At 45.6% G+C, this 16,533-nt stretch overlaps 1 protein-coding gene and 1 long non-coding RNA gene across 2 annotated transcripts; one reads left to right on the top strand and one right to left on the bottom strand.

Moving 5' to 3' along the window:
• Positions 1–751: 751 nt before the first annotated feature.
• On the bottom strand, positions 752–9,916 carry LOC115544153 (uncharacterized). Its single transcript, XR_003976814.1, has 2 exons — positions 9,794–9,916; positions 752–1,563 (listed from the first exon to the last, which is right to left on the bottom strand). It is a non-coding gene; the product is annotated as an uncharacterized LOC115544153 (long non-coding RNA).
• ola1 (Obg-like ATPase 1) lies at positions 9,820–16,374 on the top strand. The gene is made up of 11 exons (XM_030356959.1): positions 9,820–10,010; positions 10,591–10,688; positions 10,782–10,925; positions 11,165–11,292; positions 11,675–11,850; positions 12,068–12,148; positions 12,656–12,753; positions 13,365–13,505; positions 13,796–13,892; positions 14,364–14,486; positions 15,954–16,374. Exons 2-11 carry the CDS (start codon positions 10,591–10,593, stop codon positions 16,056–16,058), a joined length of 1,191 nt encoding a protein of 396 aa, XP_030212819.1. The 5' UTR covers positions 9,820–10,010; the 3' UTR covers positions 16,059–16,374.
• The last annotated feature ends 159 nt before the right edge of the window (positions 16,375–16,533 follow it).

Below are 16,533 nucleotides of genomic sequence, written 5' to 3'. Positions count from 1 at the left end.
TATTAAGATGGCAACGTGGGAGTTGACATGTGTCATGAATAAGGTTGTATACATTTCCACTTTACAATAAACAACATTTCTTGATGAATGCTGTTGTTCCCTTCCCTCTGTGCTCCTATGAGGCTGATGTTAACTGAGCCTGTTGTCCACTCCTCTCTCTCTCTTACAGTGGGAGTGGTGCAGCCCACGCTGAGCGTCCTCCCTCCCTCCAGAGTGGAGCTGGAGCAGGGCAGTGCTACACTAGTGTGTGTGGCCAGTGGGGGCTTCCCCTCAGACTGGAAGCTTGGCTGGAAGGTGGGGGGCAGCAGCAGGTCTGGGGGGGTGTCCGATAGCCTGGGGGTCCTGGGGAAAGATGGTCACTACAGCTGGAGCAGCACCTTGACCCTCCCTGCAGACCAGTGGAGGAAGGCGGGCTCAGTGAGCTGTGAGGCCAGTAAGAATTGCCAGACGCAGCCTGTCACTCAAACCCTGAATCCTGGAGAGTGTTCACAGTAGAGAGGCTCCAGCATGGAAGTACTGGAGGATACAGATCTCCTCTGACACGTCTGCTTTATGTCTCTCTGTGTGAGGTGACTCTGCAGCTTTTGATGATTTAGATTAATATAACTCGTGTTTGATTCATTGACATTATGCTCGCTGGTTTTTCCCCCTAGCTTTGTCACATGTTGAATCAAATAAAAATGCAAAAAATACCATATTTCTTGTTATATTTTCCAATCATGTCAAATCTGATTCTCTTTCTACCAATGAGTATATCAAACATATGTAATCTTTATTACACAAGTTTCATCACCATTGTGAATGAAGGCTTAAATCTATGGTGTGTATCTCTGAATGAGCAAAGGGTTGGTTGTGGGGATGTTGTTGGAAAGTGTGTTCACTGTATCCATTGGACCAGTGTCAGTCATAGAGCAACTGCTGCTGAAATGACCCATGTGTGTCAGACTGACTTTATGTCACTTCATCCAGGGTTCTGCAGATACCAACTTAGAAACATGTAAAAGTACATCTCAAAAGACATTCAGTATCTCCCACCAAGGCATAGGAACCCTAGCAGTGAGTGGTGGAAACAGTAACATATTCATAATGTCTGTCTATGAGTAAAAGACCAAACCGACATCACTAAAAGATGTGTTTCATTCAATGTTTTCTGTAAGCACTGAGCAGTGAACTGTAGCTATTCAAATGATGTCCAGTTTTAGCTGATGTGCAGCTGTGTCTCTTGAGTGACAGAAAGTCAGTGGAAATGTAGGGCTGAGGTTTTCAGAAGAGTCTCCGGAGACTCCAGTGAAAGCAGCATGTGTGCCTGTCTCTATACCAGCTCAATGGCGCCCTCTTGTGTCCAACCAACGCCGTTTCAACAAAGAGTGATTCTATGAACTCATCTCTGTTCACCTCCATCTTTAATAGTAGCTTAGAGCCTCAGTAGTAGTTAGCATGTCGTTGGGTTGGCCTGGTAGCAGACGGAGGCTGGTGTTTAGCGGTTGTTCCTCATGGCTTCCTGAGCTGGAGGATGAGGGCTGTGAGGGGGGACCGAGGCTTGGCCATCTCCAGGAACAGAGGCTGCAGAACAACAGGATTGGTTACCGTCACAAAGGAAACACATGAACACATGAACATGTCTTTTATTCATCAACATTATGCTTTCTGACGTTTGTCCCTTGCTCGTGTTGGTCACATGTAAAGATATTCATTCTTTCTTGTCATCATTTACTATCGTTTATCGTCTTTGTTTTCGAATGAATTTGGCTTCTATTGAGTATATATAACAACTGTTATCGGTGTGTATCTCTGAATGATTAAAGTGTTGGTTGTGGGGATTTCCTTGGAAAGTGTGTTCTCTGTATCCAGTGGACCAGTGTCAGTCATAGAGCCACTGTTGCCGAAATGTGTGTCAGACTGACTTTCTGTCACTTCATATAATAGAAGTTCAGAGAGATATTCAGGTTCCTCAAGATACCAACTTAGAAATATGTAAATGAATGCCTCAAAAGAAATTCAGTACCTCCCACCAAGACATTGGAACCCTAAATGACATATTCATAATGTCTGTCTATGAGTCAAAGACCAAACAGACATTGCTTAAATATGTGTTTCTTTTAACGTAATCTGTGAGCAGTAGTGAACTGTAGCTATTCAAATGATGTCCAGTTTTAGCATATGTGCACCTGTGTCTCTTGACTGAAGTCAGTGGAAATGTAGGGCTGAGACTTTCAGAAGAGTCTCTGGAGACTCCAGGGAAAGCAGCATGCTTGCTGTCTCCATACCAGCTCAATGATACCCCCTTGTTTCAAACAAACTCCATTACAATAAACAGTGATTCCATGAACTCCACTCAGTTCACTTCCATCTTTCATGGTAACATACAGATTCAGTATCATGCTTTTTATTGATCAGCTTTGACGTTTGGGCCTAAGACATTTTGAATTTGTTCTATTCATATTGAAGGTCCTGTAGGTTGTGTATTGAGCCGTGATTATTAATGCCTTTAGAAGTTTGCACTTTGATTTTATCCTGCATCTGTTAACAGGAAGTTGTATTACAATGAGGGGGCGGAGTAAAGCATGCCGATGAACTAGCTTGGTGTGAATCTTATCTATACATGGAACCAGGATAAATACCAAAGAAATGTAGAGTTAAAGTTTACTGGCGACGTCAACAAAAACTGGAATGTTTTCAAACAAAGTTTTCAGAGCGGGAACTGCGAGAGTTGCGGGTTCAGGCACACGCCAAAACAGTCACCAGCCTTCGGGAATGACAAAAAGAATCACATCGCAAAATGCTGTTTATCTAGGAAGAAGGTTCAGCTCGTGGAAAAGCAGAGCGACAGTGACGAGGACGAGGAGGTGTCGTTCTTCGTGGATGCAATTGAGGAAGTAAAGACAGTTTCAAAGGACAAATGGATAGCGTATCTGGATGTGAATGGCATCTATAAATGTCATAGATGCAGACAAAGTGGAACAAACACACTCTGACTGGGAGATGGAATACTCAGAGGTGTTTAAAGGCATAGGCCGCCTACCAGGAATACACAAAATAAGGCTTAAAGATGTTGCAGAACCATCCATACATCCAGCGAGAAAAGTGCCAGTAGCGCTTAAAACAAGACTCAGGGAGAAATTAGACTTTCTGCTTGGGGAAGGAGTCATTAGGAGAATGGAAGAACCCACCGAATGGGTCAACTCCCTGGTTATCGTAGAGAAACCTAATGGAGATCTAAGACTCTGCATAGATCCCAAAGATTTAAATAAAGCAATTCAACGTGAACACTACAGGCTACCAAATAAATCAGACATAAAAAGTGCAATGAGTGGATCATGCTATTTCTCTAAATGAGATGCTTCCTCTGGATTTTACAAAATAGGGCTAGATGAATAAAGTTCTAAACTTTGCACATTTCACACTCCTTTTGGAAGACATTGTTTCTTAAAGGAGACATTTTATGGTGTTTTCCCAACAAGTAAACATAGTATTTGAGTTCCAGAATCATGTTTTTGAAGCTGTTTTCTGGAAATAGCTTTTAGGAAAAAAGAAATCGTCTACCGCTATTTCCCTCTGTTTCAGTCCCTTCAGAATGCGCTGTTTCTGGTGTCTGTAGCATTGATGCAAATGAGCTGCTGCCCATTGACCAATGAGCTGTCAGACTGAACCACAGCAAGGAGGAGAAGGGGTTGTTGCCGTTTGCTGACTCCTGAAGCTCTATATCTATATTATATAATATAACATCAGAGGCGGAGTGGCCGTCGGGACGATCGGGAGATTTCCCGGTCGGCCAGCGAGGTCAGGTGGACCGGCCCGCAATTGTGTAGCGGCCTGCGAAGCGTCTGCAAGCCGGCCCTGAGCATAATTTATTCCCTGTCAAGACGCCGTGAAAATCCCCGAAATAAACAATATTTGTCTCGAGAACATCCAACCAATATTTATACCACTTGCTTACTCTCTATGTCTCATTCATGTTTTTTTTTTTATATTATTTTTTTTTTACTTCATTATTCAGGCGTTACAGAACTTTCATAGCCATAAATAAATAATACGAACTACAGTTTACTTTAATTTGTTTGTTCTTGAATTAACGTAGAATGGAGCAAAGACTCCTGGGATTGGGAAATGCGTTTATCCGGCTGCCGGCCGCCGTCGAAGCCGTCCGGCCGCAGTCCGGCAGCTCGGGCGGTGTACTCCGGGAGCTGAACTGGCGCCGAAGCTAGGTTGTAGCTCCAGCGGACTAGCAGCTCCGGCGGACGAGCAGCTCTGGCTGGGGTAGCTCGGCGGCAGTCCGGCAGCTCAGCTCCGGGAGTACAATCCCTTTCTACTCCATGTCTCCTCCTCTCGACTTCTCTTCGGCGGCAGCTCCGGCGGGGTGAGCTCGGCGCCAGAGAAAGGGATTGTACTCCCGGAGCTTAGCTGCAGGGCTAGCGCCGAGTTCCCCCCGCCGGAGCTGCTCGTCCGCTGCTCCACATAATCTTAGCGATGCTCTGATTGGAGGGGAGTGGGGAAGTGGGAGGTAATATTCAAATGTAACCCCTTCCTACGTAGGAGGGGGCGCCAAAACTGACTTGCTCGTTTAGTAGCTGGAGGCGGGCTGCTTCCAGAAATGCATATCTCACTCAGCAAATCATGTACGGACTTATTTAAAAGTTTGTATGTGTGTGGGTGCACTATCTACCCACAACAACACCCCAAATCCCAGGAAAAGTGCTGTTTTCTTAATATATCCCCTTTAAGACTTCCATTTGGAATAACCTCCACCTCCCGAAGTTTTTCCTAGAACTGTCCAACAACTCTTGATGGAAAGGTAGGGGTGGGTGTTTTCATTCGTTTTCATTGATTGGTTCTCTGTCAGGCACAAAGATCAGGTCTTCAAGGTCCCATGACATGAATATTTCACTTTACAAGGTTTTCTAACATTAATATTAGTTCCCCTGGCCTGCCAATCGTCCCCCAGTGGCTAAAACTTGCGTTCGGTGTAAAACAAGCACTAGGTATCCTGTTTGCCTTAGAAAAAATGGAAGCTCAGGCGCGCTGATTTGGAATGTGGCAACCTATGTCGTCATAAGGGGCCAAGTGACCTCCCCTTTCTCTGCCTTGCCCGCCCAGGGAATTTGGCCCGCCAATGAGACAATGAGCTACGACCGTGCGAGCGCAACGTGTGTGTGAGTGTATGTGTGATTATACCCACTGTAACGCAAGTGTTGCCTCGGGCAGCCGGCAGCGGGCAGCCGGAAGCCGGCAGTGGACAGCAGGCAGCGCGTGGTTCAGTCTACTTCAGATTGATGTGGAAGTGGAAGAACCAGAGACGTCGGAGAAGCCGACGCAGTCGTTTGTGATTCATAATATCGTCTGGTGGAGCACACAGCTTTTGGCTGTGATAAAATGTATCATATCATATTATTTGATATAGATATCAGTGTATTATATGATATTATTTAGATATAGAGCTCCAGGACTGTAACTTACTGTAAGTGTTGTACACTTCTTTGTTATTTGTATTACCGTTCTGCTGTTGGTGGTATGGCGCATAACACGTCGGACTCTCTGGTATTTCCAAAATGAGACTCGTAGTCTGTGTTATCTAAGCCATGGTTGAGAAGGAATTGGGGGAAAGGAATTTTGTCTTTGACTCCCTGAAGTACATGAACTGCGGCATGGTGTCTGCCGCCCGCTGCCGCGAGGCACCACCACCACGAAGCACCACCACCACGAGGCAGCGGGCAGCGTGCGGTTTAGTCTACTTCAGATCTATGTGGAAGTGGATATAGATATCTATGTATTATAGGATATTATTTAGATATACAGCTCCAGGACTGTAACGCAAGTGTTGCACACTTCTTTGTTATTTGGATAACCGTTCTGCGGTTGGTGTTATGGCGCATAACACGTCGGACTCTCGTCTCTGGTATTTCCACAACGAGACTCGTAACTCAGAAACTCAGAGACTCGTAAGCCACGGTTGTGAAGGAATTGGGGGGAAAGGAACTTTGGCTTTGACTCCCTGAAGAACATGAACCGCGACATGGAGGAGAAAGGGATTGTTGCTCACGATGGTCTCCCGCTTTCCGCTACCAGCTGCCCGCTGCCGAGGGACCACAGCCCACTGCAGGAGGCGGAGGTGCCTAAGTGCTGCCAGCTACCCGCTGCCGAGGCGCCGGTGGTCCCTCGGCAGCGAGGCTCCGGCGGGAGACATTCGCAGTCAACAATCGCGGGGAACAATCCCCTTCTCCTCCATGTCGTGGTTCAGTCTACTTCAGATTGATGTGGACTGTGGTGGCCCAGCCACTGAGCAGCGCCCGACAGGGCCACATGGCGGCCACTAAGGCAGGCAAAGGTCATGGTGTTTTGATTGGGAGGTACTACTCTGAAAGCTGTATCATAGAGACCCCGCCCCACTCAGGTGTCTCAGCTTACCACTCACAAGTGTGCTGAGTTAGCCCTGCAATCAGGAGGCCTTTTAACCCCACCAGAACCAACTGAAGACAGACTGGCTGGAGGAGCGTGTGGAGTCCAGACACACACTAGGCAAGTCTCATGGTAAGAGGCCTGTGGCCAACCCTCTTGACCCAACTGAACCCTTATAATGAAATTACATCCAAGTGGACGGAAGACTGTTTCTTTGATCTGTGTAAATTGTGTTGTGCTGATACGAGAAAGAAGGCCTACAGCTGGAGAGGAACCCCCAAAACTCCCCAGAGGAACCAAGAGCCGAGCCAGGGCGAAGAGGTCAGTGGCAGGGACCACAGACCCCACTAACCTTGGCCTGTCTCTCTCTCTCTGCTCCCCATATCAGGAAGAGCCAGACAGAGCACCCTGATATCAACCGCCGACCCGGAGAAGATTTGAGTTGCCTTTTTCCCCCCTCCCTTTTCCACCCACCTTTATGAAATAAATGTCATACTTTTGATTTCACCGCAAACCCTGTTTCTGTTCCGATTGGTTATCCCACTGTTCAGCATCACAGACCAGGCGCCCACAGGACGTGGAAGAACCAGAGACGTCGGAGAACCCGACGCAGTCGTTTTAGATTCATAATACTGTGGCGCACACAGCTTTTGGCCGTGACAATATATATTATATGATATAGATATATATATATAATATGACATTATTTAGATATAGAGCTCCAGGACTCCCACCGGAGCACCCGGAGTGTTCTAGAATATTTACAGAACACGGCCAAAGGCTGTGTGGGCCTCGCCATTGCGATACATCCACTGTAAACAGAGCGCATGGTACCGTGGCCACAAGCTGCTCAGGGCCACACCCCCACCCTCCTCCTTGACCCGCCACTCTCCTCCTAATTTGCATTAAAGCTACAGACACCGAAACGGCGCATTTGGAGAAAGCTCAATGTGCAACTGGCTCGTAGTGGCTGTAATTCTGCACCACGCGTGAATTTAGGGAACGGCTTAAAATACTATGTTAGGGGCCTACTAATATCTATATTAAAGCATCCATAGAGTAGCATGCCATGGGACCTTTAAACTTGATAAATCTAAGTGCCAATTCGCGGTTAGAGAAATAACCTACCTAGGAGAGAAATTGTCAGAGGCAGTGTTGCAGCATGATCCAGAGAAAGTTCGGGCAATTGCAGAAGTGCCTGTACCACAGGACCAAAATTAGCTACAGAGAGCCTTATAGGACTAGTTAACTACTTTGTCCCGAATTTGTCAACAAATACTAAAACACTGAGAAGCCTGCTAGAGAATAACTCCATGTGGCAGTGGATGGCTGAGCATTCAAAAGAATGGGAGTGGCTAAAGAACAGTCTAATTAAGGACCCAGTCTTACAATTATACGATCAGGACAAGCTGTTAAAAGTGTCCACTGACGCATCCAAAGCCGGTCTAAGAGCCGTGTTGCTTCAAAAGCATGTTGCTGCGTGGTATCCAGTTGCGTTTGCATCTAGCACTATGACTATGTAGTGCAGAGACAACACGCAGATAGAGAAAGAGACATCAGGAGCTGTTTATGGCTGCGAAAAGTGCCATGAATATGTTTATGGAAGGTCAGTAATATTAGAAACCAGTCACACGCCACTGATAGCTATCCCTATCTCCCAGAAGCCACTGGCTGACGCGACGCCCCACATAGAGCACTTAATCCTAAGAGTTCAGAAATATGATCTTAAATTCAAGTTTAAGCCCCGCAAACACCTAGTGGTGGCCGATGCATTGAGTAGGGCCAGCCTACGCAATACAAAAAGCACTACAGAAAAGGGTAGTGCAGATCCATGTCGACTCTATTAGAGCACATACAGTATATGCCTGTGTCAAATGTAAAATGGACAGTGATGACAAGCTAAAAAGGTTAATGGAACAGATACACTTACCAGGACTGATTAAGTTGGACAAGCCATACCAGCACTTTAAAGGGGAACTATCGGTTTTGGACGCTGTTCTTTTAAAAAGGCACCAAGATTGTCATACCTACCTCAATGAGACAGCAGATGGTGAGATTAGTGCACGAAGGACACTTAGGAATAGAAAAATGCAAGAGGCGTGCACGAGACATGCATAGAGACATTTAGACATACATACAGGGCTGGAGACTTGCGACATCGATACCACCAGCCAAAAAGGCCACATGAAAAACCTCAAGAACCATGGAGGAAAGTTGGAATGGACCTTTTTCAACTCAAAGGCAATGACTACTTGTTAGTCATGGACTATCACTCCAACTACCCAGAATTCGCAACAACTGCCGAAAGGGTTGTTGCACATACAAAAACTATATTTGCACGTCATCAAATTCCTGTTACTGTGATAAGAGACAGTGGACGACAATTTTCAAGCCATTGCTTTAAGGGCTATTCGGAAAATTATGGCTTCGATCATGTAACCTCCAGCCCTCTCTATCGCAGTCGAATAGGCTAGCAGAGAAGGGAGTACAAATTGTGAAACATGTTCTGAAGAAAGCTGAAGAAAATGCAGAAGATCCCCAGCTAGCTATCCTGAACTGCAGAGCATCACCCCTGGAGAATGGACTTTCACCAGCGGAAATGCTCATGAACCGAAAGCTTGGGACCAGACTCCCATCAGCCACACACCAGAGGGAAAAGTGTGTTTCAACCCATCCAGATGTGAGACGGATGGAACTGTACAACAGAACGACCAAGCCTCTAGGTCCACTCATACAGGAGGACATTGTCCGGGTAAGATGAGATGGGCAGTGGGGATCTCTAGCTAAGGTGGTCAAGGAGACGCACCTAGATCATATGAAGTCCTCACAGAGCATGGGACATCAATGAGGCGGAACAGAAGACACCTTCTGAAAGTGCCTCAGAAAGAACTCATGGACAATGATACAAATTGCATGGACAAGGTCTCAAATGACACGTGCATTCCAAACAAGACAGGACCAGAAACCTGTCTTGAGGCAGACAATGACAAACAAACAGCCCTGAAATTGGATTATTTCTCGGTCAGAAGCTGATTATCAGATGAATTGGACAGCAGCGCTTAATCTGTGAAAGTATGGTCGGCTGCAGGCGAGTTAGGGTAGGGTAGGGTTGGGTTAGGGGTCGGTAAATGTCGTGGTCTATCGACAGCAGCGCCTTCAAGAGGCCTAAAATAGGATCGAGTGAAGTCACGCCCACCTCATGCGGCGCTTCTTGACCTTAGAAAGGGAGAAAGTTGTTTGGGAGTAATAATAGTGTAATAATAATAATAATAATAATAATAATAATAATAATAGTCAGTAAAGTTGGACTTTGCATAATGCAAGCGGTTCCCGTTTCTTTTTTCATTGTACGTATTGGCAGAGTTTTTAAACACATTCTACGATTGTCCTCAAATCCTACCTTCTCATCTCCAGCCCTTGCACCACCTCTCTTTCACGCACACACAAACACAAACACACACACGCTGCGCCTGCACACGCATACACACAGAAACAAACACACGCTTCTCGTGCGACCACTACAGAACACTTCCGGGTGAAGCTCTCCTTTCCCCCGGAGCTCCGCTGAGGACTAGACGGTTCAACACGTAGACCGGAGCCTAACAACACGTTTAAAGGTAAACCAGTTCGCTCTGATCGGTTTGCGCGGAATCTATCGAGAAAAGGGAGAGCCTGGTCAACAATAATCGTGTCTAGTGCATCAGGTTTCTAGCCAGTTTATTAGAACCGACAATACCTAGCGACTGTGAAGCTAACTAGCATGCCGTCTGTCAACCCGATGAATGGAGGCTCGCTGCGACCAGCTATCTGTATACTCTTCTGCACAAGGCATGGTCGATCAGCTCTCTATTCTACTATTTTACTTTTATGGAGCTGCTCATTGCATTTCGTTGTACTTTGTACAATGACAATAAAGCTTTCTATTCTATTCTGTTGAACACAAGGCAGGGTCGACCAGGTATCGTTAATACTGTTCAACTCAAGGCAGGGTCGACTGTCAATATTTTAGCTCCGTATTCTGTTGCCATGAGCTCTAGTGGATTATTGGGGATATGGAGTGTCATTTACAAACCATTCGTTACGACAACCATGGCGATGGATTTAGAGTTTCCCATACGTAGGTTTCTAGGCCTCAGGGAAGGTGGAAGGGAATCCATTTAGCCACGGTGCTATAACGTCAACAATACCTATCTTCAGATGCCTCCAAAGAAGACAGATGCCCCTAAAGAGCCTGCTATCATCGGACGGTTCGGAACCGCTCTGAAAATAGGTATCGTGGGACTACCAAACGTGGGGTAAGTGTAATCTAAAAATAACTAAGACAGTCTTCCAAAAACGGTGGATAGCCTCTGATAATTGTGACCCCCCCCTCATTTTGCCCACCACAGAAAATCCACCTTTTTTAACGTGCTCACTAAAAGTCAAGCGGCGGCGGAGAACTTCCCGTTCTGCACCATCGACCCGAACGAGAGCAGAGTGCCCATCCCAGACGAACGCTACGAATATCTGTGCACGTACCATAAACCACTGAGGTACGCAAGCGACGCTCCTGTGTTGACGCCAGTGCACAACTTCAGCAGAACCATCTCATCTGCAATTCGACTACTAAATGCTCTGTAGTTGTGTATGTGTATTTGTTGTTTGTATGTTACTGTGTCTGTATACAAGCTGCTCAAACTAATTGCCCCTAGTGGGATTAATAAAGTTGTATTGTATTGTATCACAACATAACAGGCCACTTCTGCCTTGTTTTTATTTATTTTTTCTATAGCAAGGTGCCAGCGTTTCTTAGTGTAGTGGATATCGCTGGCCTGGTGAAGGGTGCTCATGCTGGCCAGGGCCTGGGAAACGCTTTCCTCTCCCACATCAGTGCTTGTGATGGCCTCTTTCACATGACGCGTGAGTCCTTCTAGTTTCTCCTCTGAAGTCCATCAGTGGTCACCAATCTGCGGCAATGTCAATTCCTCCTTGCCTTGTTGCTGGGGGCTGTTATCAACCTCACTTTGTATACCAGGGACCCGACTGAATGTGGGGTGTGTACCTGGTCAAATCTGAACCTGGGACTCACAAGCTACCCGTTCTACTGACCCCACTTCTATGCTATGATTGACCTTTTTTGTGTGTGTATGTGTCTTAACCCTTTGTGTGTATGTGTCTTTACCATGTGTGTGTGTTTATGTGTGTATCTTGACCGTGTGTGTGTCTTTACCTTGTGTTGGTATGTGTGTCTTTACCTTGTGTGTGTGTGTGTGTGTGTGTCTCTCTAACGTGTGTGTGTCAGGCGCGTTTGACGATGAGGACATCATCCACGTGGAGGGGAACGTGGACCCCGTGAGGGACATGGAGATCATCCACGAGGAGCTCAGGCTGAAGGACGAGGAGCTGATCGCGCCCATCATCGACAAGCTGGAGAAGCTGGCCATCAGGGGCGGAGACAAGAAGCTCAAGCCAGACTACGTAAGCAGAGTGTTGTACTGTGAGCGCACATCCCACATACGACCAAAGCGTGAAATGCTCATTGTGCTGTAACCAATGTTTGATAGTTGATTTGAAATGCATCCTTTCTGCAGATATTATGGATACTGGATATTGGATACAATGCATGACTCGTTTAGAGCGCACATCTCCAGTGGATATATGCCCTATGAAACTCATCCGTCTTCTCTCAATCCAGGACGTCATGATAAAAGTTAGGAACTGGGTGTCGGAGGAAAAGAAACATATCCGATTCTACCATGAATGGAATGACAAAGAGGTATGCGTGTTGCCCAAGGGAGCCTGTCGGTAAAATGAACACAGAAACCTTTAAGGAGAGAATCAAAAAGCCACTAGGTTGTTTTCACATCCACTACCCATGTGATGAATGAATAAATGCATGCCAATTATCAAGTGTCTTACAATCCCCTCAGTGCGTACATCCTTAGCGTGGGAAATGACCCCGGAAGTGTGGAGCTGGGCCCCCACAGGAATAGCAAATGAAATAAAGTGATTTAATCAGTATCCACAGAATGTGGTATGTTTTGTACTTTAGTCAGTAGAATCGGCTTGTTTGAAGTTGTTTCCATATGCTTAGTTGATGACATTGCAACAATCGGTCTGCCATTCACTCGCTCATGTAGCGAGTGATTGACAACTGCTAGCGACAGTTGGACAACTTTATGGTGAATTTGTTCAGAGACTTTGTGCAATATACTTGTGCCATGTCCTGAGGATTGTATTACCAGTATTGGTTCCTTTTTTAAATATTTGTTGTCTTTTATAGATTGAGGTACTGAACAAATACCTGCTTTTGACATCCAAACCGATGATCTACTTGGTGAATCTCTCTGAGAAAGACTACATCAGAAAAAAGAACAAGTGGTATGTATGTTAGTATAAGAAAGAAACCTGGCTCCGTCCAATGGGTCTTATTAACATTGTGGCCATCTTGGTTCTTAACACCAGCTGGCTTAGGGGTTTCTACATTCAGTTCCCCTCCCAGCTAACGGTAAAACCCAAGATGACCACTCAGTGAATATGGCCCATGGACGCAGGGTTATTCTGATGGTTAGCTGTGTGTAATATAACCTACCCACCACTTCTACATTGCGTCCTTTGAAGATGTATTCATCTGCTGTCACAATGTGTACATAGCACGTCCGACCTGTATACCTGTGCGAATATGTGTGAGCATACAGTAATGTAATAGCATAATCAATGATCAAAGAAGGCAAAATTAACGATGAACTCTTTTTCTTAAATTTTTCCTTTAGTAGTTTACCGTTACATTTCTATGCGTTGCCATGGGAGGGGAAGAATTTAGGGTTTCAACCTGTCAGGGAGGCCAACACCCTAACCACTAGACCCCCCCCCCCCCCCGTCCCGCCCTTTGTCCAATCAAAACTGACCGCCGAATGGGAATGTTTCATCAACCCGTGTAGAACGAGGTCATCCACCCTCCCTCACCCCTTCCCCATGCCGCTGTCCCTCAGGCTGATCAAGATCAAGGAGTGGGTGGACGCCCACGACCCCGGCTCCCTGATGATCCCCGTGAGCGGAGCGCTGGAGTTCAAGCTGCAGGACATGTCTGACGAGGAGCGGGCCAAGTACTGCGAGGAGAAGAAGACCCAGAGGTAGGGCGCGCGTCACTCGGTTTCGGGACGGGGAGCAGTAGAGTCTGATCGGCATCCCGGATCGTACGTTCGCAGGCCGTGGGACTCGTTGTCATTGCTGCTGATTTTAATTAGGTTTATACCAAATGTAATCCACGTTATCCACATTTTACGTTTGTTGTCAAGGCGACATTGATGTGGTGTGATCGATCGTTCCTTGATCAAAAAGCTGTTTATTGAAAAATACTGGATGGTATGATTTCCTTAATCCGGTCCCACTGTAAGACATTTCCCTGCCCTTGTGTTTCCAGTGTGCTGACCAAAATCATAAAGACCGGCTACGCCACACTACAGCTGGAGTACTTCTTCACAGCCGGGCCGGATGAAGTGAGAGCCTGGACTGTCAGAGTGAGTACACTGGTGTTATCACAGTATTGCTAACAAAGTGGTTTACAAAGTGGTTTACAAAGTTATTTGTATTAATCGCCAGTTTTGGTATCCAAAATGGCTAACCCTTTCTGGGCATGGTTTTCCCCCCTGATGGATGGTGTACTACATATTCCTCTATCCTTCCAGCCTGTGGATGTTTTCCTGAACTAATATTATGTACTTTTGAACTTTTTAAATTGAACCATGGTAAGTTAGCTGAACACCACCTAAACTGTTTACATTAGACTGAGAGAGGGAGTATATATCTTGACTAAGACTAACTTTATGTTGCAAAATCATGCAGGTTTGGGTGGGAAGCAATTGGATGAAACGGGTTGTAGAATCAGTGCAGAGATTGGCGTGTGCGCCCAACGGTTTGCCTTATTAGATCCCGGCGAAGGAAAGCTGATCGACAATGTCCCTGATTCCCCTCTCCGTCGTGCTCCACAGAAAGGCACCAAGGCGCCCCAAGCCGCCGGGAAGATCCACACTGACTTCGAGAAGGGCTTCATCATGGCTGAGGTCATGAAGTTTGACGACTTCAAGGAAGAGGGCAGCGAGAACGCCGTGAAGGTACAGGGCTTCCACACCACACAGGTTCTCAACCTCTTCAGGATGTACCCCCCACCCCATATAAAATAAAAAATATATATGTGTATACATTAGAGCCCGACGATACAAATATTTGGTGGTTTAAAAATCCGATATTCCGTTATCGGCCGATATATATTTAAAAAATAAATTCCAGAAACACGTTACATAACATAAACAGATTTCCCTAACATTGGTTATTTGTAGTTATTTGTGAGTCCTCACTATAGAGCCCGACGATACAAATATTTGGTGGTTTAAAAATCTGATATTCCGTTATCGGCCGATATATATTTAAAAAATAAATTCCAGAAACACGTTACATAACATAAACAGATTTCCCTAACATTGGTTATTTGTAGTTATTTGTGAGTCCTCACTATAATAATAAGGTAAGTCAGTTTAAAAATAAACTTTATTTTATTGTTTTATTGCCACAACAGAAAATAAGGGAACCCGTTCTTTTTTTTTTTAACGTTTCTCATGAGCAAGAGAAAGTGGGCCCATATAGTGCGAGATAAAAATAAAGCACATTAATTTGAATGATTTTTGCTTGTGTATGATTTATCCCAGGCACGGGTCAGGTAACGGGCTAAATATTAACGGGTATCGGCGGGTGCAGGTTTCATTTTGATATTATCACGGGTGACAGGGCGGACCTGGTGCTGGACATTGTCAGCATCATGGACCGCCTCGTAGCTCAGCTGACGTGGAAAACCATCTGACCTACCAGATCTATGGATATACCATGCGACTGTTTGGGCTACAATTCCTTTAGAGATACTTTCTCGTGTGGCCCAACCGGCTCTGCTTTCCAATATTTTGTTTATTTCCAATAGCCTAGGCCAGAGTCCTGCACGGGTCCACTGTTTGAGACACGCCCCTGCCGATAAATTGGTTGGGCTCTAGTATACATACATATATATATTATTATAGGAAATTGCGACTCCCCCCTTATGTCTATTATAGGAAACCAATTCCAAATTTTTAAATATGTTCGTCTGTCTGACCTTCCTAATATCAGAAAAAAATGACGTTGTGATTTGAATCCAAATCCATCTCAATAGAAGTTGTGGAAGTTCATGCGTTGTTTGTTGAAGTTGCTTAGGGTTAGCTCTACTATCCCTCTATTAACCCAGGGTTTGGTCTATTAACCCAGGGTTTGGTCTATTAACCCAGGGTTAGCTAACCTTGCTCTGGTATGCAACGATTGGCCGCAGCCATATGAACTAGAGATTGTGTATTGTGTGCTCAGTTAGCAGCAGCCCTGGGTTAAGTTCTGGGATACCAGGACACTTTGAAATGCCATGTTGAAATGCCCACCACGTGGAGATCAAATGTACTACATACCGGTACATTGTATTTGATTTCCCCCATGAAAGTAACAATAGTTCACTGTGGAATATTTTAGAACATTTGTTTTACATTGGTATCATTCTTTTCCAACAGAGTGTGGGCAAATACAGACAGCTGGGCCGCACTTACACCGTGGAAGACGGAGACATCATCTTCTTCAAATTCAACACGCCCAACGCACCCAAGGCGAAGAAGTAGGGCCCCTGTGCGGCACAAGAAGACCCCGGGGACGCGGCGGTACCACGGCAGCATAGCGCCGGCTCGGAGCCACGCTGAACACTGGTTCTGACCGGTCTCCCGGAGAACATGCTAAACATTTGTCTGACCAATTGGCGCTTTGTTGGCTAACATTTAAGAAGATGTTTATGGAGGACGTAGAGGTAGGATGCATTCTGGTGAGGAGCTTAGCAACGTTATATCTATATAAACTTTTGTGGGGGGTTGAGGTAAATGGGATATGAATCGGAAAGGAAATGCGTCAATACTTTATTTTTCAATGTTTGGTTAAATGTTTTTTTCTAAACATTTAACCAAATAGTTTTTTTTTTTTTTTTTTTCATTTTGGTATGCAACGATTGACAGCAGCAATATGAACTAGAGATTGGGTTTTGGGCTGGAGGGGGGGGGGGGGGGGAGGGGAGATGCAACGACTACCCGGCCAGAATCCGATGAG

This window comes from Gadus morhua, chromosome 5 (assembly GCF_902167405.1).
Source record: "Gadus morhua chromosome 5, gadMor3.0, whole genome shotgun sequence".
Classification (NCBI taxonomy): Eukaryota; Metazoa; Chordata; class Actinopteri; order Gadiformes; family Gadidae; genus Gadus; species Gadus morhua.
This window is presented reverse-complemented; position numbering and strand designations above follow the sequence as displayed.